Genomic DNA, 21357 nt, shown 5'->3' on the forward strand with positions numbered 1-21357 from the left:
ATATCCTTTGACAAATTCTATGATTGAGCTTCATGATTTTCATTTTTGAATACACAAGTGCTCTTCCTTTCAAAAACTAACCCATGCAGGTAGATGAACCCAAACTCCAAATGATGCTCCCAACTCTCGATGAGCTACATCAACCTTGAGCACCCACACAAGTTTAACTACATGAGCAAGAACCACATCACCACCCAAGGTATGTTATTCCATCTTAGAGAAGCTTTACTCCAAGACATGAGTCAAAGCAACTCAACAAGATGTGAATACATCAAGATGCTTAAACGAAAAATGGTAACCCCATTTTGAGCTTAAACGATGAGTATGACCTATGATCAAGTGTTCTAACTTGACTCCTAAGTCAATATACTCTAACATAGGTGACTATGTCACCACCCAATTCTAGATGAAGTTCTCTTGTGTTCCTTTCTGAGTTATTGCATTTGTCCCTTGCATATTTGTTTCTTTATTTTTCAATCAAAAAAAACTTCATCTAGAAACCTTTTACCCTTTTCTTTTTGATTTTTGTTCTGCATGTTTCTGCATCAAATTCCTTGCAAATCTTTGTGAGATCTTACCTGACTAGTGAGCTGAGGTGACAAGTGTTTTCTCTCTGTGATGAACTCGGTTTCACTGAATTGCCATTTTCGGTCCAACCGAATCCCTTCGGTACTACCGAAACATGCCACTCGGTGCCACCGATTTTGCAACAGGAAAAACAGTTTGCCACATATTCTATATTTCCTCTGATCCAGCTCCACTCAATGAATCTTGTCCTCTACAAGCATCACAGTTTTATTCCCTGCTTTGTACTGAATCTCAAGGACCAAACCTATTCGACGGATTTCAGGAGAAACCTTCTTGGAAATTGATGTCAAAGGGAGAGATCACATCAAAGCTTGTAGGAGAGAGAGATCACATCAAGGGAGAGAAACAGTCTCAAGGACCAAACCTATAAGAGAGAAAATATTAAGGGGGAGAGAGAGACCTCAAGGGGGGAGAGAATACTCAAGGATCCCATATATTAAGGGGGAGAAAGAAATCTTCAAGGGGGAGAGAATACTCAAGGATCCCAGATACTTGATGTTCAAGAGGAGAGATGCCACATGTCTTTTTGGGGGAAAGACATGTTCATACGAACTCATTTGAATTTAGTTCTATTCATAACCTTCAGCTCTGATTTTTTGTTTCCTATATTCTCCCAATATCCCATGTAAGATTCAGGGGGAGCAAGACACCTAAGGGAAAGAAATCAGTCAAATTCATTGCATATCCTTATTCTTGGGGACATGTTGAATTCAATATGGTACCTTGTACTCACCCTCTACATGTCATCCCAATCTTGGTATTCTTGTGGTTTCTTTTGTTTTCTCTGGCTAGTGGACGTACCTGTGTTATCTAACCTTGTTTGTGCAGGTTCATTCCATCCTAAGCCAACTCAAGACCACAAGGTAAGGATATGCATCAAAATCATGAGTATGAGGAGTTCTTGCTTATGTACATACTGTTTGCAAGAAGGACTCATGAGCATGAAGGTATTTTCTTTGATAATCTTTTGCTCTGATGCATATGGCCAAGATACATGTAACACTTAGCCTACTCTGTCATGGTTATGCCCTCACATGCCTCTCTATTTCATATTTACATGAGTGCATACATGTAGGGGGAGCCTATGCTTGTTACACGTCCTTCCAAAGCTTTACTTGCTGTTCTTTATATCTTTATCTAAAGCTTTGATGTACGTTGCCAGCAATTACCAAAAATGGGGAGATTGAAAGCACAAGTGCTCCCTAGGTGGTTTTGATAATTGATGACAACATATCTCTTAGTGGACTAACATCTCAATCTAGCATGTTTCAGATAAGTTCAACAATGGAGTGGCATGGACTAAAGGTTGTGGGAACTCCTTCAAGATGCTAGGGACAAAGGATTGGCTAAAGCTTCAAGCTCAAGACTCTTCATTTTACATTTTAGTGATCCAAGATCACATTGAGTCTTTAGGAAAAGCCAATACTATTAAGGAGGGATGAGGTGTTGCTTAATGAGCCTCTTGCTTCATGTGCTTAGTGATATGCTCCAAAACCCTCAGCTACTTTCCCACTTCCACATATGACCTAAACCCTAAGCCAAACTCGGTCCTACCGATTTTTCCTATCCGGCGTCACCGAGTTTCACTTGTCATAAGCCACTGCCAAACCCTAATCAGTTCGGTCCCACCGATGGGATCTCGGTCTCACCGAGATGGGCTTGCAAACTCTCTGTTACCCATTGCAATATTCTCGGTCCTACCGAGATATGCAATCGGTTCCACCGAGTTTACTTGGCCAAATCTCAGTTTCACTTGTTACCCAAATCGGTCCCATCGAGTTTGAGTAATCGGTCAAACCGAGTTTTGGATTTACCCTAACCCTAGCACATCGGTCTCACCGAGTTGATCCAGTCGGTCCCACCGAAATCTCTAACGGTCACTAGGTTTACATTTTCGGTCCGACCGAGTTTATTGATTCGGTCCCACCGAGATTGGAAAACTGTGTAACGGTTGGATTTTGTGTGGAGGCTATATATACCCCTCCACCTTCTTCTCATTCGATGAGAGAGCCATCAGAACACACACACCATTCCAACTCATATGTTCTGAGAGAGAACCACCTACTCATGTGTTGAGACCAAGACATTCCATTCCTACCATATGAATCTTGATCTCTAGCCTTCCCAAGTTGCTTTCCACTCAAACCCTCTTTCCACCAAATTCAAATCCTATGAGAGAGAGTTGAGTGTTGGGGAGACTATCATTTGAAGCACAAGAGCAAGGAGTTCAGTACCTACACACCATTTGTTACTTCTTGGAAAGTGGTGTCTCCTACATTGGCTAGGTGTCACTTGGGAGCCTCCGACAAGATTGTGGAGTTGAACCAAGGAGTTTGTAAGGGCAAGGAGATCGCCTACTTCGTGAAGATCTACCGCTAGTGAGGCAAGTCCTGTGTGGGCGATGGCCATGGTGGGATAGGCAAGGTTGCTTCTTCGTGGACCCTTTGTGGGTGGTTGCTTCTTCGTGGACCCTTCGTGGGTGGAGCCCTGTGTGGACTCGCGCAACCGTTACCCTTGGGTGGAGCCCTGTGTGGACTCGCGCAACCGTTACCCTTCGTGGGTTGAAGTCTCCATCAATGTGGATGTAGGATAGCACCACCTATCCGAACCACGGGAAAAACATCCGTGTCTCCAATTGCGTTTGAATTCTCCAAACCCTTCCCTTTACATTCTTGCAAGTTGCATGCTTTACTTCCTGCTGCTCATATACTCTTTGCATGCTTGCTTGATATGTATCGTGTGTGTTGAAATTGTGCCTAAAACTCCACTTAAACCGAAAAAGCTTAAAAATTGCAACTTGAGCATTATGTGTCTAATCACCCCCCTCTAGACACATCTACTTCTAGATCCTACACAAATCCTATACGACGCTCTAAGCGCCTGTTATGGGGTTAACAGTACAGGGCGCACACACCCCTCCCAGATGGGCCTGCCCATTTTCATTTTCATTTCCATTTCTAAATTGCTGCAAAAAAGGCAAGCTGAGGTGGGATTGAACCCACACCACGAGGGTTCAGTGCAACACGCGAGAACCAACTGAGCAACTTCAACTTCTTAATCACATACATCTTCTTCCTTATTTTGTTCTTGTTTTTTTCCTTTTTTCAAACCCGCGAGTTTTCTTCATAATTGATGATTTTTTTTCAATTTTATGAACCTTTCCTCAAATCGTGAACATTTTTCAAAATCGATGACCTTTTTTCAAATTCGTGAACTTTTTACAAATTCAATGAACTTTTCACAAAATCATTGGAATTTAAAAAAAACTTACGGATTGTTTTCAAATACAATGAGCTTTTCCAAATTCGATGAGTTTTTTAAAAATCGATGAACTTTTTTCAAATACGAAGATTTTTTTCAAATGCTATGAACTTCTTTTCAAAATTGATAATCTTTTTGAAATTTGATGATTTTTTCAAATTAGACAAACCTTTTTGAAATTTGTGAACTATTTTGAAAAATGATTTTTGAATTCATGATCTTTTCTGTTTTTTTGCTATGTTTTTCGTTGTTTCGTTTTTTTCCTTGAAAGTCAGTCAACCGCGACCGGTCAATGCAATTGAGTGAACCTAGGAAAACATGATTGAGCAAATAGGGAAATAAGCCGTCGAGCAATGGCACGTGATCACCAAGAGGCTGAACCGGCGCTTAAAGCGCCCTATAGGAGCTCCCATCCAAACAGCCCGAAGCTAAACCTGCTGATTGCTTATTTAAGTCTTGCATGTTCTTGCAGCAATGGAGATTGTAGACTAAGGGGTTGTTCGGCAGTCCACCCACTCCGCGGTATTTAAGAATCTGCAGAGTACCATTTCGCTCGCTCCGTATTTTTTAACTTTAACTCCGTCGACTCCGGAAGCAGCCTCGTGGAGCGGAGGGCCTCCGAAGAGGCCCAAAGGAGACGGACCTTGATGCTTTTGGCATGATGTCCTCCAAGGTTCGGGCTTCAGCTATCTCTCTATCGCAGCATCAGACAGGAGGCTAGTGGAACTTGGTGGTCCCTTTTGGCTGGCTTCTACCCCCTCTCATAGATTTACGGCATGCATGCTGTCCTTTTGGCCTGGGCGTCATGTATCTCTTGACTGTTCTAAACTCTCTGTGATGTTGTTGTTCTGCGGTGATGGTTCCCTGTGATGTGAACGTTGTCTGATGACTTCATTTATAAAATCGGACTGATGCCTTTCCTCTAAAAAACCGGAGTGCGGAAACTTCCGATAGAACCCATGCCAAAGCAGAGTCGCTAGCTGAGTAGCTGTACCTGAACTCCAGCGATTCAGCAAGACAACGCCGTATCGAATCTAGTCCATGCTGCAAACAGATTTGAATGTCATCAGCACTATTTTAATATAAGCACTAAGCACCAGTACCACTAATACTGGCCACTTAATCTTCTACGTATTTTACTCCATTTTCTAACTCGAAGGCATCGGAGGAGCGAGTGTATTGTCAATAAACATCAAGCAGAGGATGCAAGGAGAGCATCAGAATCGATCCTAGCTTAAACATATCACAACTTTTTCCGGCAAAAAAAATAAAGAACATTTCACATCTTGTCCACTTATTTTGTTTTGCTATACAACTGAAGCATAACATTTCACAGCCTATAATTACACTTATACGTACATAAGGTAGTATGTAGTTGGGCTCAGTTAATCAATCATCCATACACCATTAATCAAACTTACAAGGGCTTAAGAATCAACATCAAGAAGCTACAGATTCTTATTAGCGTTGATCGATCGGTCGTTCAGATTTGATCACCGTGGCAACCCACGCCGCCGCCGCCGCCGCCGCCACTCCTCCTGCCCTTCCTGCTTCCTCCCCTGCACCTCCTCCTGCTCCTCCCCCTGCCCTCGTCGACGTCGTCGTTGCCGTCGTTGCCGAGCATGAGCGGCGCCACGGAGTCCCGCTGCTCGTCGTCGTCGAGGTCGTCGTGGGTGCGGACGTTGACGCACGAGCACCGCTCCAGGGAGGCGAAGAAGGCCGCGGCGATGCCGCCGCCGACCCACCCGGCCACGCGGTCCAGCGGCCGCGCGCAGCCGCCCTGACCGGAGGATGAAGATGAGGACGGCGGGCGGCGCGCGCGCTGCCAGCCGGAGCGGCCGCAGAAGGGGGCGGGCGGCCGCGGGGACGACGCGATGGTGGTTGACGTGAGCGTCGTCGTTGCCATGATGAGCTAGGCTAGCAGTGGATCGATGTGATGAAGGGGAAGAAGGAAGGAACAGAGGCGACTCTTTGGTGGGTTGTTTAAAAGGGAAAATGTGAGCGGCGCACGAAGGTTCTTAATTGGCGCCAATGGCTAAAGGGCTTAAAGCTACTCCAATGCTGCAATTTTGTATTCCTATTTTGCCCTTGATAAGCTTTGTAAAAAGCAAGCACGCATCACTGCCAACGATAATTGCTGCAGGTAATGTGCTAATGACTACTCTCTCCGTTGCTAAACACAAGTCTGATAGAGATTTCAATATGAACTACATACAGATGTATATAGATATAGTTTAAAGTGTAGATTCACTCATTTTGCTCCGTACGTTGTCCATATTAGATTATAAAAAAGGATTGATATTTAGGAACGAAGGGAGTAGTAATTAGGTCAGAGGCATGAAATTGGACACTCTGTGCAAAATAATTTTCTCTCGGTCGAATATAGTACTCCCTCCGTCCCAAAAATGTGAGACAGAGGGAGTATTTTCTTGGCACTTGTCAACGCTTGCCCATTTTGAAGTTAACTACTTCATAGCCTTCGGGCTGGGATGCTCTGCAGCAGCGCATCGCGCAGTATAGTCCCTACCGTGTGTACTCGACCTACATATCATCTACACTACTGCAGATGGTCTCGACCTCTCATCTTTGGCTTCGGATCCTCTACAATATCGCTTGTGTAGTATGATCACGGCCGTGTGGACCCGAACACACATGTCATCTACACTGCTTCGGATGGTCTCGACCTCTCATCATCTCTGGCTCGCGATCCTTTGTAATATCACATTGTTGAGTATGATCTCTGTCGAGTGGATTCAACCCCACATGTCATCTATACCAACTCGCCTCCCTATCACCAAGGAAGGGTGCAATCTTTAATTAGCCATTTTTGACCTCATAAACATTACGGGTACTGAGCCAGCACAAGGGGTCGGCATCCAATTTGGTGGCTAGTACTTATGAAAAGTTTGCCCGTGTAAGAGTTGCAAGGCTAGCGGCCATTAGTGTCCTTTGCTGTCTCCCTTTGTAGTAGGAGAAGGGATGGGGTCGCATTAGGTACACATAAATAATGTCACGGGTGTGGATCATGGCCGGAGGTAGCACATGAACGCATGATGGTGGTGCTGGTGCCCCGAGGAAAAGGGCGGGAGGAGGAGCTCCCCATCATGCATGCATCTTTGCCAGTTGCCAGCAAAAGTTTCATGTACATTTTTCCTTGAATTTAGGGGTCAGCATTAGAGTGTGTGAGCGACAGGTTTCGAATTGGACCAATAGTCTAATGGGCACTGTAGACGAGAGAAAGCAGGAAGCGATGCACCTTGAGGTGTCGCTGTGTGTATTACTCGAGGCTATATAGCCTGTGTTACAACAGAGCGCATGAGCGCGAGAGGTTACAGAGGCGCGGCGTGCGCATGCGAGGGAGGATCGTGGGGTTAGTGCATGGGGCACGTACAAGCATGCATGGGAGACGAAGAGTTACAGTCAACACCCCGCCGCAGGCTGAGCATCGGGAGGCCGAATGCACAGGCTGGACCTGAACTCCTCGAAGGCCGGCGTCGGGAGGCCCTTCGTCATGACGTCGGCGAACTGCTGAGCCATGGGCACGTGAAGGACTCGAAGCTGCCCCAAGGCCACCTTCTCTCGGACGAAGTGGATGTCCAGCTCTATGTGTTTTGTGCGCCGATGGTGGACTGGGTTGGCCGCCATGTACACGGAGGAGATGTTGTCGCAGTAGGTGACCGTGGCGGCAGGTAGCGGAATACGCAGCTCCCCAAGAAGTTGACGAAGCCAGCAACACTCAGCTACCACATTGGCGACGGCGCGGTACTCGGCCTCAGCACTCGAGCGCGAGACGGTGGGCTGGCATTTGGAGGACCAGGACACCAGCGCATCACCGAGGTAGACGACGAAGCCCGACGTAGAGCGCCGCGTGTCCGGGCAGCCGGCCCAGTCGGCGTCAGAGTAGGCGACCAGGGTGAGCTCGGGGGAGCGATGGAGATGCAACTCGTGCGTAGTCGTGCCGCGCAGGTAGCGGAGAATGCGCTTGACCAGCGCGAGGTGATGCGTCTGAGGATCGTGCATGTAGAGACACGCCTGTTGCACGGCATACGCCATGTCCGGGCGGGTCAGGGTGATGTACTGAAGGGCACCCACTAGGCTCCGGTACTCGGAGGCATCCTGGACAGGTGCACCGTCGGCAGCGGAGAGCTTCGAGCGGGTGTCGATGGGTGTCGAGGCCGGCTTGCAAGTCATCATGTTAGCGCGATCCAGCAGCTCATCCGCGTATTTGCGCTGGGACAGGAAGAACCCGTCGACCGTGCGCATCACGCTGATCCCGAGGAAGTAGTGGAGGGCACCCAGGTCCTTCATGGAGAACTCGGCGAACATGCGTTGTTGGAGTTGACGGAGGAGCGCCGGCGTGGACGCTGTAAGAACGATGTCGTCGACGTAGAGTAGAAGAAAGGCGGAGCCGGTGTCGCCATGTAGCACGAACAATGACGGGTCTGCCCGGGACGCCGTGAAGCCGAGGATGCCGAGGAAGGCCACGAACCGCGCAAACCAGGCGCGAGGGGCCTGTTTCAGGCCGTACAGTGACTTGTCAAGCAGGCAGACGTGGCTGGGGAAGTTCTTGTCGATGAAGCCAGCCGGCTGTTGGCAGTAGACGCGCTCCGCGAGATGCCCATGAAGAAAGGCATTGTTCACGTCCATCTGGTGAACAGGCCAGCCTCGGCTGACAGCCACGGTGAGCACGGTGCGAATGGTGGCGGCCTTGACGACCGGTGAGAACGTCTCGTCGAAGTCGACGCCGGGGCGTTGCGAGAACCCCCGGACCACCCATCGTGCTTTATAGCACTCGAGGCTGTCGTCCTCCTTCAACTTGTGCCGGAACAACCACTTACCAGTGACTATGTTGGCACCCGGCGGTCGGGGCACAAGCGTCCAGGTCCTGTTCACCATCAGCGCCGAGAATTCATCCTGCATAGCTGTTAGCCAATTGACATCACGTAGCGCGGCGTGCACGGATTTGGGGATGGGTGAGATGGTAGGAGTGGTCGAGACAGAGTTGTTTTCAGCGTATTTGGGGTTGGGAAAGAATTTGTCGGCGCGAGCACGTGTGATCATGGTGTGGGTAGGAGCAAGGGGACGGGCCGGGGGCTCGGACGGGTCGGGGGTCGGGGAGCGGCTCGCGGTGGCAGATGCGCCTGTGTGAGTATGGTCTACTGACGCTAGGTTTGCCATGACAGTGTTTGTGGGCGGGCAGAGAGGTGTCGGGGGCTAGGCTCAGCAGCCACTACAGGTGTGGGTGGCATCGCCGTGGTGTGGGCGGCGGGTGGTGGCCGGGTGGAGCGCGGTCGCCGCGGGACGACAGGGAGGTGGGGTGGGTCCTCGTCGGCTATGGTGGGAGGGGTGCGAAGGGCGGTACTGAACGGGAATTGCGTCTCGTCAAAGACCACATGGCGAGATATAAGGACGCGATTCGTAGCGCGATCAAGGCACCTGTAACCCTTGTGGTCGACAGAGTAGCCGAGGAAGGTACACGGAGTGGACCGGGGTGCGAGCTTGTGTGGCGTCGTGGACGAGATGTTGGGATAGCAAAGGCATCCAAAGACACGCAAATGAGTGTAGTCCGGGTGAGCACCGTACAGGAGGTAGAACGGGGTATGCCCATGACGAGTGCGGCATGCACGGCGGTTAAGGAGAAATGTGGCAGTGTTGAGGGCCTCCGCCCAGTAGGTGTATGGCATGGACGCGTGAACGAGCAGCGAGCAAACGATGTTGTTCAGTGTGCGGAGGATCCGCTCAGCGCGCCCGTTTTGCGGCGACGTGTAAGGGCAGGACATACGTAAGGCAATGCCCTCAGTGGAGAAGAATGTGCGTGCCATGGCGTTGTCGAACTCACGTCCATTGTCACACTGGACAGTGAGAACGTTGAGGTTAAACTGACGACGAACGAAGGCGGCAAACGAGTGGAGGATGGGGTACACATCAGACTTGCGATCGAGGGGGAACATCCATACAAAGTGGCTATAGTCGTCGAGTAAAACAAGATAATATTGCTTGCCAGAGACACTAGATACAGGCAAAGTCCACACATCACAGTGAATTAACTGAAAAGGGAAATACGAAACATGTTCTGAAGATGAATATGGCAACCTAACACTTTTCCCTAACTGGCAAGCATGACAGAGCTCGGAAGACGGTGGCGGCGGAGGGATGGAGCAGGCACGCAGAGTGTGGGCGAGGGTGTCGTGGCCGGGGTGCCCTAGGCTTTGGTGCCACACCTTGGCCGGGACGACGGTGGCCGAGAGGGCAGTGTGGCATGGCGGCTGCGTGACTGGATACAGATCCTCGTCGGAGTTACACCGAAGGATCACCCGCTTCGTCCTTCGATCCTTAACAGAAAAACTGAGATCGTCAAACTCGACGTTAAGAGGATTATCACATGCAAGCTTTTTGACAGAGATTAAGTTTTTGATTAGGTGGGGGGAGACTAGGACGTTCTGTAGGTGGATGGGGGCACTGGAGGTGGGAATGGAGGTAGAGCCAGTGTGCGTGACCGCGAATTTGTTGCCATTGCCTACAACAATGCGTGAAGAATTATAGGGCTGAGATGTGGTGAGCAAACCTGATGAGGACGCCATGTGTGTAGTCGCCCCAGTGTCGAGGTACCAGTTGTTGGGTTTCGTAGTAATTTCAAAAAAATTCCTACGCACACGCAAGATCATGGTGATGCATAGCAACGAGAGGGGGAGAGTGTGATCTACGTACCCTTGTAGATCGACAACGGAAGCGTTAACTTGGTTGATGTAGTCGTACGTCTCCACGGCCCGACCGATCAAGCACCGAAACTACGGCACCTCCGAGTTCTAGCACACGTTCAGCTCGATGACGATCCCCGGACTCCGATCCAGCAAAGTGTCGGGGAAAAGTTCCGTCAGCACGACGGCATGGTGACGATCTTAATGTTCTACCGTCGCAGGGCTTCGCCTAAGCACCGCTACAATATTATCGAGGACTATGGTGGAAGGGGGCACCGCACACGGCTAAGAATATGATCACGTGGATCAACTTGTGTCTCTAGGGGTGCCCCTTGCCTCCGTATATAAAGGCTCAAAGGGGGGGGGGCTGGCCGGCCAAGAGGAGGCGTGCCAGGAGGAGTCCTACTCCCTCCGGGAGTAGGACTCCCCCCTTTCCTAGTTGGAATAGGATTCGCGGAGGGGGGGAAAAGAGGAGAGAGAGGAGGAAGGGGGGCCGGCCCCCTCCCCTTGTCCTATTCGGACCAAGGGGGGGAAGGGGCACGCGGCCCATCTATGGCCACCTCCCCTCTGTTCCAGTAAGGCCCATATACCTCCCGGGGGGTTCCGGTAACCTCCCGGTACTCCGGTAAAATCCCGATTTCACCCGGAACACTTCCGATATCCAAACATAGGCTTCCAATATATCAATCTTTATGTCTTGACCATTTCGAGACTCCTCGTCATGTCCGTGATCTCATCCGGGACTCCGAACAAATTTCGGTACATCAAAATGTATAAACTCATAATATAACTGTCATCGTAACCTTAAGCGTGCGGACCCTACGGGTTCGAGAACAATGTAGACATGACCGAGACACGTCTCCGGTCAATAACCAATAGCGGAACCTGGATGCTCATATTGGCTCCTACATATTCTACGAAGATCTTTTATCGGTCAGACCGCATAACAACATACGTTGTTCCCTTTGTCATCGGTATGTTACTTGCCCGAGATTCGATCGTCGGTATCCCATACCTAGTTCAATCTCGTTACCGGCAAGTCTCTTTACCCGTTCCGTAATACATCATCCCGCAACTAACTCATTAGCTGCAATGCTTGCAAGGCTTCAGTGATGTGCATTACCGAGAGGGCCCAGAGATACCTCTCCGACAATCGGAGTGACAAATCCTAATCTCGAAATACGCCAACCCAACATGTACCTTTGGAGACACCTGTAGAGCACCTTTATAATCACCCAGTTACGTTGTGACGTTTGGTAGCACACAAAGTGTTCCTCCGGCAAACGGGAGTTGCATAATCTCATAGTCATAGGAACATGTATAAGTCATGAAGAAAGCAATAGCAACATACTAAACGATCGGGTGCTAAGCTAATGGAATGGGTCATGTCAATCAGATCATTCAACTAATGATGTGATCCCGTTAATCAAATGACAACTCTTTGTCCATGGTTAGGAAACATAACCATCTTTGATTAACGAGCTAGTCAAGTAGAGGCATACTAGTGACACTCTGTTTGTCTATGTATTCACACATGTATTATGTTTCCGGTTAATACAATTCTAGCATGAATAATAAACTTTTATCATGATATAAGGAAATAAATAATAACTTTATTATTGCCTCTAGGGCATATTTCCTTCAGTCTCCCACTTGCACTAGAGTCAATAATCTAGATTATACTGTAATGATCCTAACACCCATGGAGCCTTGGTGCTGATCATGTTTTGCTCGTGGAAGAGGCTTAGTCAACGGGTTTGCTACATTCAGATCCGTATGTATCTTGCAAATCTCTATGTCTCCCACCTGGACTAGATCCTGGATGGAATTGAAGCGTCTTTTGATGTGCTTGGTTCTTTTGTGAAATCTGGATTCCTTCGCCAAGGCAATTGCACCAGTATTGTCACAAAAGATTTTCATTGGACCCGATGCACTAGGTATGACACCTAGATCGGATATGAACTCCTTCATCCAGACTCCTTCGTTTGTTGCTTCCGAAGCAGCTATGTACTCCGCTTCACATGTAGATCCCGCCACAACGCTTTGTTTAGAACTGCACCAACTGACAGCTCCACCGTTTAATGTAAACACGCTTCCAGTTTGCGATTTAGAATCATCCGGATCAGTGTCAAAGCTTGCATCAACGTAACCATTTACGATGAGCTCTTTGTCACCTCCATATACGAGAAACATATCCTTAGTCCTTTTAAGGTACTTCAGGATGTTCTTGACCGCTGTCCAGTGATCCACTCCTGGATTACTTTGGTACCTCCCTGCTAGACTTATAACAAGGCACACATCAGGTCTGGTACACAGCATTGCATACATGATAGAGCCTATGGCTGAAGCATAGGGAACATCTTTCATTTTCTCTCTATCTTCTGCAGTGGTCGGGCATTGAGTCTGACTCAACTTCACACCTTGTAACACAGGCAAGAACCCTTTCTTTGCTTGATCCATTTTGAACTTCTTCAAAACTTTGTCAAGATGTGTGCTTTGTGAAAGTCCAATTAAGCGTCTTGATCTATCTCTATAGATCTTAATGCCTAATATGTAAGCAGCTTCACCGAGGTCTTTCGTTGAAAAACTCTTATTCAAGTATCCCTTTATGCTATCCAGAAATTCTATATCATTTCCAATCAGTAATATGTCATCCACATATAATATCAGAAATGCTACAGAGCTCCCACTCACTTTCTTGTAAATACAGGCTTCTCCAAAAGTCTATATAAAACCAAATGCTTTGATCACACTATGAAAGCATTTATTCCAACTCCGAGAGGCTTGCACCAGTCCATAAATGGATCGCTGGAGCTTGCACACTTTGTTAGCTCCCTTTGGATCGACAAAACCTTCTGGTTGCATCATATACAACTCTTCTTCCAGAAATCCATTCAGGAATGCAGTTTTGACATCCATCTGCCAAATTTCATAATCATAAAATGCGGCAATTGCTAACATGATTCGGACAGACTTAAGCATCGCTACGGGTGAGAAGGTCTCATCGTAGTCAATCCCTTGAACTTGCCGAAACCCTTTTGCGACAAGTCGAGCTTTGTAGACAGTAATATTACCGTCGGCGTCAGTCTTCTTCTTGAAGATCCATTTATTCTCAATTGCTTGCCGATCATTGGGAAAGTCAACCAAAGTCCACACTTTATTCTCATACATGGATCCCATCTCAGATATCATGGCTTCAAGCCATTTTGCGGAATCTGGGCTCACCATCGCTTCTTCATAGTTCATAGGTTCATCATGATCTAGCAGCATGACTTCCAGAATAGGATTACCGTACCACTCTGGCGCGGATCTCACTCTGGTTGATCTACGAGGTTCAGTAGTATCTAGTCCTGAAGTTTCATGATCATTATCATTAGCTTCCTCACTAATTGGTGTAGGTGTCACAGAAACAGTTTTCTGTGATGCACTACTTTCCAATAAGGGAGCAGGTATAGTTACCTAGTCAAGTTCTACTTTCCTCCCACTCACTTCTTTCGAGAGAAACTCCTTCCCTAAAAAGTTTCCGAACTTAGCAACAAAAGTCTTGCCTTCGGATCTGTGATAGAAGGTGTATCCAATAGTCTCCTTTGGATATCCTATGAAGACACATTTCTCCGATTTGGGTTCGAGCTTATCAGGTTGAAGCTTTTTCACATAAGCATCGCAGCCCCAAACTTTCAAAAACGACAACTTTGGTTTCTTGCCAAACCATAGTTCATAAGGTGTCATTTCAATGGATTTTGATGGTGCCCTATTTAACGTGAATGCGGCCGTCTCCAAAGTATAACCCCAAAACGATAGCGGTAAATCAGTAAGAGACATCATAGATCGCACCATATCTAGTAAAGTACGATTACGGCGTTCGGACACACCATTACGCTGTGGTGTTCCGGGTGGCGCGAGTTGCGAAACTATTCCGCATTGTTTCAAATGTACACCAAACTCGTAACTTAAATATTCTCCTCCACGATCAGATCGTAGAAACTTTATTTTCTTGTTACGATGATTTTCAACTTCACTCTGAAATTCTTTGAACTTTTCAAACGTTTCAGACTTATGTTTCATTAAGTAGATATACCCATATCTGCTTAAGTCATCTGTGAAGGTGAGAAAATAACGATATCCGCCACGAGCCTCAATATTCATCGGACCACATACATCTGTATGTATGATTTCCAACAAATCTGTTGCTCTCTCCATAGTACCGGAGAACGGCGTTTTAGTCATCCTGCCCATGAGGCACGGTTCGCAAGTACCAAGTGATTCATAATCAAGTGGTTCCAAAAGTCCATCAGTATGGAGTTTCTTCATGCGCTTTACACCGATATGACCTAAACGGCAGTGCCACAAATAAGTTGCACTATCATTATCAACTCTGCATCTTTTGGCTTCAACATTATGAATATGTGTGTTACTACTATCGAGATTCAATAAGAATAGACCATTCTTCAAGGGTGCATGAACATAAAAGATATTACTCATATAAATAGAACAACCATTATTTTCTGATTTAAATGAATAACCGTCTCGCATCAAACAAGATCCAGATATAATGTTCATGCTTAACGCTGGCACAAAATAACAATTATTTAGGTCTAATATTAATCCCGAAGGTAGATGTAGAGGTAGCGTGCCGACCGCGATCACATCGACTTTGGAACCGTTTCCCACGCGCATCGTCACCTCGTCCTTAGCCAATCTTCGCTTAATCCGTAGTCCCTGTTTCGAGTTGCAAATATTAGCAACAGAACCAGTATCAAATACCCAGGTGCTACTGCGAGCATTAGTAAGGTACACATCAATAACATGTATATCACATATACCTTTGTTCACCTTGCCATCCTTCTTATCCGCCAAATATTTGGGGCAGTTCCGCTTCCAGTGACCAGTCTGCTTGCAGTAGAAGCATTCAGTTTCAGGCTTAGGTCCAGACTTGGGTTTCTTCTCTTGAGCAGCAACTTGCTTGTTATTCTTCTTGAAGTTCCCCTTCTTTTTCCCTTTGCCCTTTTTCTTGAAACTAGTGGTCTTGTTGACCATCAACACTTGATGCTCCTTCTTGATTTCTACCTCCGCAGCTTTCAGCATTGCGAAGAGCTCGGGAATAGTCTTATTCATCCCTTGCATATTATAGTTCATCACGAAGCTCTTGTAGCTTGGTGGCAGTGATTGGAGAATTCTGTCAATGACACAATCATCTGGAAGATTAACTCCCAACTGAATCAAGTGATTATTATACCCAGACATTTTGAGTATATGCTCACTGACAGAACTGTTCTCCTCCATCTTACAGCTATAGAACTTATTGGAGACTTCGTATTTCTCAATCCGGGCATTTGCTTGAAATATTAACTTCAACTCCTGGAACATCTCATATGCCCCATGACGTTCAAAATGTCGTTGAAGTCCCGGTTCTAAGCCGTAAAGCATGGCACATTGAACTATCGAGTAGTCATCAGCTTTGCTCTGCCAGACGTTCATAACATCTGGTGTTGCTCCAGCAGCAGGCCTGGCACCCAACGGTGCTTTCAGGACGTAATTCTTCTGTGCAGCAATGAGGATAATCCTCAAGTTACGGACCCAGTCCGTGTAATTGCTACCATCATCTTTCAATTTTGCTTTCTTAAGGAACGCATTAAAATTCAACAGAACAACAGCACGGGCCATCTATCTACAATCAAACATACATAAGCAAGATACTATCAGGTACTAAGTTCATGATAAATTTAGGTTCAATTAATCATATTTCTTAAAGAACTCCCACTTAGATAGACATCCCTCTAATCCTCTAAGTGATTACGTGATCCAAGTCAACTAAACCATGTCCGATCATCACGTGAGATGGAGTAGTTTCGTTGGTGAACATCACTATGTTGATCATATCTACTATATGATTCACGCTCGACCTTTCGGTCTCCGTGTTCCGAGGCCATATCTGTATATGCTTGGCTCGTCAAGTATAACCTGAGTATTTCGTGTGTGCAACTGTTTTGCACCCGTTGTATTTGAACGTAGAGCCTATCACACCCGATCATCACGTGGTGTCTCAGCACGAAGAACTTTCGCAACGGTACATACTCAGGGAGAACACTTCTTGATAATTAGTGAGAGATCATCTTATAATGTTATCGTCAATCAAAGCAAGATAAGATGCATAAAAGATAAACATCACATGCAATCAATATAAGTGATATGATATGGCCATCATCATCTTGTGCTTGTGATCTCCATCCTCGAAGCACCGTCGTGATCACCATCGTCACCGGCGCGACACCTTGATCTCCATCGTAGCATCGTTGTCGTCTCGCCAATCTCATGCTTCCACGACTATCGCTACCGCTTAGTGATAAAGTAAAGCATTACAGCGTGATTGCATTGCATACAATAAAGCGACAACCATATGGCTCCTGCCAGTTGCCGATAACTCGGTTACAAAACATGATCATCTCATACAATAAAATTTAGCATCATGTCTTGACCATATCACATCACAACATGCCCTGCAAAAACAAGTTAGACGTCCTCTACTTTGTTGTTGCAAGTTTTACGTGGCTGCTACGGGCTTAAGCAAGAACCAATCTTACCTACGCATCAAAACCACAACGATAGTTTGTCAAGTTGGTGCTGTTTTAACCTTCGCAAGGACCGGGCGTAGCCACACTTGGTTCAACTAAAGTTGGAGAAACTGTCACTCGCTAGCCACCTTTGTGCAAAGCACGTCGGGAGAACCGGTCTCACGTAAGCGTACGCGTAATGTCGGTCCGGACCGCTTCGTCCAACAATACCGCCGAACTAAAGTATGACATGCTGGTAAGCAGTATGACTTATATCGCCCACAACTCACTTGTGTTCTACTCGTGCATATAACATCAACACATAAAACCTAGGCTCGGATGCCACTGTTGGGTTTCGTAGTAATTTCAAAAAAATTCCTACGCACACGCAAGATCATGGTGATGCATAGCAACGAGAGGAGGAGAGTGTGATCTACGTACCCTTGTAGATCGACAACGGAAGCGTTAACTTGGTTGATGTAGTCGTACGTCTCCACGGCCCGACCGATCAAGCACCGAAACTACGGCACCTCCGAGTTCTAGCACACGTTCAGCTCGATGACGATCCCCGGACTCCGATCCAGCAAAGTGTCGGGGAAGAGTTCCGTCAGCACGATGGTGTGGTGACGATCTTGATGTTCTACCGTCGTAGGGCTTCGCCTAAGCACCGCTACAATATTATCAAGGACTATGGTGGAAGGGGGCACCGCACACGGCTAAGAATATGATCATGTGGATCAACTTGTGTCTCTAGGGGTGCCCCTTGCCTCCGTATATAAAGGCTCAAAGGGGGGGGGGGCTGGCCGGCCAAGAGGAGGCGCGCCAGGAGGAGTCCTACTCCCTCCGGGAGTAGGACTCCCCCCCTTTCCTAGTTGGAATAGGATTCGCGGAGGGTGGAAAAGAGGAGAGAGAGGAGGAAGGGGGGCCGACCCCCTCTCCTTGTCCTATTCGGACCAAGGGGGGGAAGGGGCGTGTGGCCCATCTATGGCCACCTCCCCTCTGTTCCACTAAGGCCCATATACCTCCCGGGGGGTTCCAGTAACCTCCCGGTACTCCGGTAAAATCCCGATTTCACCCGGAACACTTCTGATATCCAAACATAGGCTTCCAATATATCAATCTTTATGTCTCGACCATTTTGAGACTCCTCGTCATGTCCGTGATCTCATCCGGGACTTCGAACAAATTTCGGTACATCAAAATGTATAAACTCATAATATAACTGTCATCGTAACCTTAAACGTGCGGACCCTACGGGTTCGAGAACAATGTAGACATGACTGAGACACGTCTCCGGTCAATAACCAATAGCGGAACCTGGATGCTCATATTGGCTCCTACATATTCTATGAAGATCTTTTATCGGTCAGACCGCATAACAACATACGTTGTTCCCTTTGTCATTGGTATGTTACTTGTCTGAGATTCGATTGTCGGTATCCCATACCTAGTTCAATCTCGTTACCGGCAAGTCTCTTTACTCGTTCCGTAATACATCATCCCGCAACTAACTCATTAGTTGCAATGCTTGCACGGCTTCAGTGATGTGCATTACCGAGAGGGCCCAGAGATACCTCTCCGACAATCGGAGTGACAAATCCTAATCTCGAAATACGCCAACCCAACATGTACCTTTGGAGACACCTGTAGAGCACCTTTATAATCACCCAGTTACGTTGTGACGTTTGGTAGCACACAAAGTGTTCCTCCGGCAAACGGGAGTTGCATAATCTCATAGTCATAGGAACATGTATAAGTCATGAAGAAAGCAATAGCAACATACTAAACGATCGGGTGCTAAGCTAATGGAATGGGTCATGTCAATCAGATCATTCAACTAATGATGTGATCCCGTTAATCAAATGACAACTCTTTGTCCATGGTTAGGAAACATAACCATCTTTGATTAACGAGCTAGTCAAGTAGAGGCATACTAGTGACACTCTGTTTGTCTATGTATTCACACATGTATTATGTTTCCGGTTAATACAATTCTAGCATGAATAATAAACTTTTATCATGATATAAGGAAATAAATAATAACTTTATTATTGCCTCTAGGGCATATTTCCTTCACCAGTCCCCGCCGGAGTGGGCGCCCTGCTGCTGCTGGAGTCCGAGATTGTTCAGCGCGTGGACGAGGGCGGCTTGGTCCCACATGGGCGGCGGGGGCGTAGTCGAAGACGAGACACCCGTGTTGTACAGTGGGTGAGCAAGGACGACACCCGGGGTCCGGTGCGTCGGGGCGGCGCCGGGCGGGATCGGTGGAGGTGCGCCGTAGTGCGCGGCGTGGCCAGCGAACGGAGCAGGAGCGCCCGGACGGGGCCCGAGCACACCAGCGCCAGGTGTGTGGTGGCGCCAGGGCATGGGCCACGCATGGACCATCCCAGTCCAGGGCGTAGTTGCAGGCGCCGGCGGCCCTGCGGGACGCGGCACGGAGGAGCTCCCACCGCCACCGGCATCAGCGGCGGCCTTGCCCTTGCCCTTGTTGCGACCGCCGTTACCACTCGGGCGGCGGTTGGTGTTGCCGCCCGTGGACGAGCCCCCGCCGGAGTTGGGGGCGCGCGCAGCATGCAGAGCCATCTCGTTGGAGCTCTCCGGCGCCAGGCGGCTCTCCTCGAGGAGGAGGAAGGCACGGCAGCGGAGAAACGAAGGAAACGGGGTCTGCGTTGTGAGGATGGGAATAGCATAGCGAAGGCGGGGGTGCAGCCCGCGAAACATGTTCAACACTTGTTCACGATCACCGACGGGCTCACCGAGGTCCGCCAGTCTATCGGCGCAGTCCTTCAGCCGCGCGAAGTACGAGAGGACGGAGCCGGCACCTTGCTCGATGCGACGAAAGTCGGTGGCGAGGAAGACGGCTTGGTGCTCGCGGTTCTCCAGGAAGATGGAGGAGATGGCCGCCTAGAGCTCGGCGGTGGTCGCGTTGCGCTGGTGGACGAGCCCGAAGATCTCGGGGCTGATGCGGTTGTAGAGCCACGAGATCACATAGGCGTCGTCCTGGAGCCACACGGGGTCGTCGGGGAGCGCCGGAGCAGTGATGTGAGGGAGCACGCCGGTCTTGCGGAAGGTGACCTCGAACAGCGTCCGCCACTGAGAGAAGTTGGGCGGGTTGAGGTTGAGGACGACCGGCACATGTTGGTTGATGTAGACGGCCGCAAGGTGTGATGGAGCTAGCGCGATCGCCGCAGAGGGGCCGCCGGAGCCGTGGACGAGCGCGTTAGTGCGCGAGGCGGTGGCAAGGGCCGACGGGGTGAGAAGCTCGGTGCGGTTGGGGTGGCCGCGCCAGCGGCGGCGGCCGCGAAGGCGCCGTGGAGACCACGGCCAGAGAAGGGAGGGGGGGGGAGTGGAGGTGGCGGCGGAGGCGTAGCCATAGCGCCGCGAGGAGAGATCGGCAGCGGAAGCGATCTACAGGCGCTGGACGATGCCGGCGTCTGATACCATGTAGACGAGAGAAAGCAGGAAGCGATGCACCTTGAGGTGTCGCTGTGTGTATTACTCGAGGCTATATAGCCTGTGTTACAACAGAGCGCATGAGCGCGAGAGGTTACAGAGGCGCGGCGTGCACATGCGAGGGAGGATCGTGGGGTTAGTGCATGGGGCACGTACAAGCATGCATGGAAGACGAGGAGCTACAGTCAACAGGCACGGCACGAAAAACTGCAGGGATGCACATCACAGGAAGAGGGAACGACCTGATCCTTTGTTATAAGTCTGATGAAAGCGATGGACCTGAACCTCGAGCCCGTTGGCAGGGCTGGCCTAGGTTCTCCTAATTGTAAACTTCGTGGACTAAAAAAGGCCCCTACAAACATTCTTCCCTAATTTCCGTTCAACTCCAGCGGCCCCGGACGAGACTTGCCTGCTCCCTGGGCATGTGCCCATCCATGCTCCCACGCATGTGGATTGATTTGATTGAAACAAAATAAGGTCCGGCCCCACCTTTTTAAAATTAGAGGGGAGATGATTAGATTAGAAAGAAAAAGAAAAAAAGGCAACCGTAAGATGAAGTGGGAGCACGGATGAGAGTATGAGGAGGGAGCAGGCAAGCCGGATCCAGCAGCCCCCCTACCCTAAGAATCTTCCCTATATTCGCCTTTTGTTGCACATGAGCTGAGTGAATACTCGCTTGGGAAGACGTTTGGAAACAAAAAGTTTTTGGTAGTTTATAGACACACAAAATATTCACACCCAAACATGTGCCTCGGAGCATCTACAGCCGGATGCTCTAAACCCGGCTCAAACACCCGGACGGACGG

At 48.5% G+C, this 21357-nt stretch overlaps 1 protein-coding gene and 1 pseudogene across 1 annotated transcript; both read right to left on the bottom strand.

The window, feature by feature from the left end:
• Positions 1 to 5121: 5121 nt before the first annotated feature.
• LOC125553393 (uncharacterized) lies at positions 5122 to 5878 on the bottom strand. The gene has a single exon (XM_048717181.2). It carries the CDS (start codon positions 5753 to 5755, stop codon positions 5333 to 5335), a length of 423 nt encoding a protein of 140 aa, XP_048573138.1. The 5' UTR covers positions 5756 to 5878; the 3' UTR covers positions 5122 to 5332.
• A 4268-nt stretch (positions 5879 to 10146) lies between these two features.
• On the bottom strand, positions 10147 to 20472 carry LOC147974433 (uncharacterized; annotated as a pseudogene).
• Between the last annotated feature and the right edge of the window lie 885 nt (positions 20473 to 21357).

Source organism: Triticum urartu, chromosome 4A, assembly GCF_056163025.1.
Source record: "Triticum urartu cultivar PI428250 chromosome 4A, HENAU_Tu73, whole genome shotgun sequence".
NCBI lineage: Eukaryota > Viridiplantae > Streptophyta > Magnoliopsida > Poales > Poaceae > Triticum > Triticum urartu.

What these genes read in the sequence shown, in the direction of transcription:
- LOC125553393 (XM_048717181.2), bottom strand. Translation starts at nt 5,755, where the DNA reads ATGGCAACGACGACGCTCACGTCAACCACCATCGCGTCGTCCCCGCGG.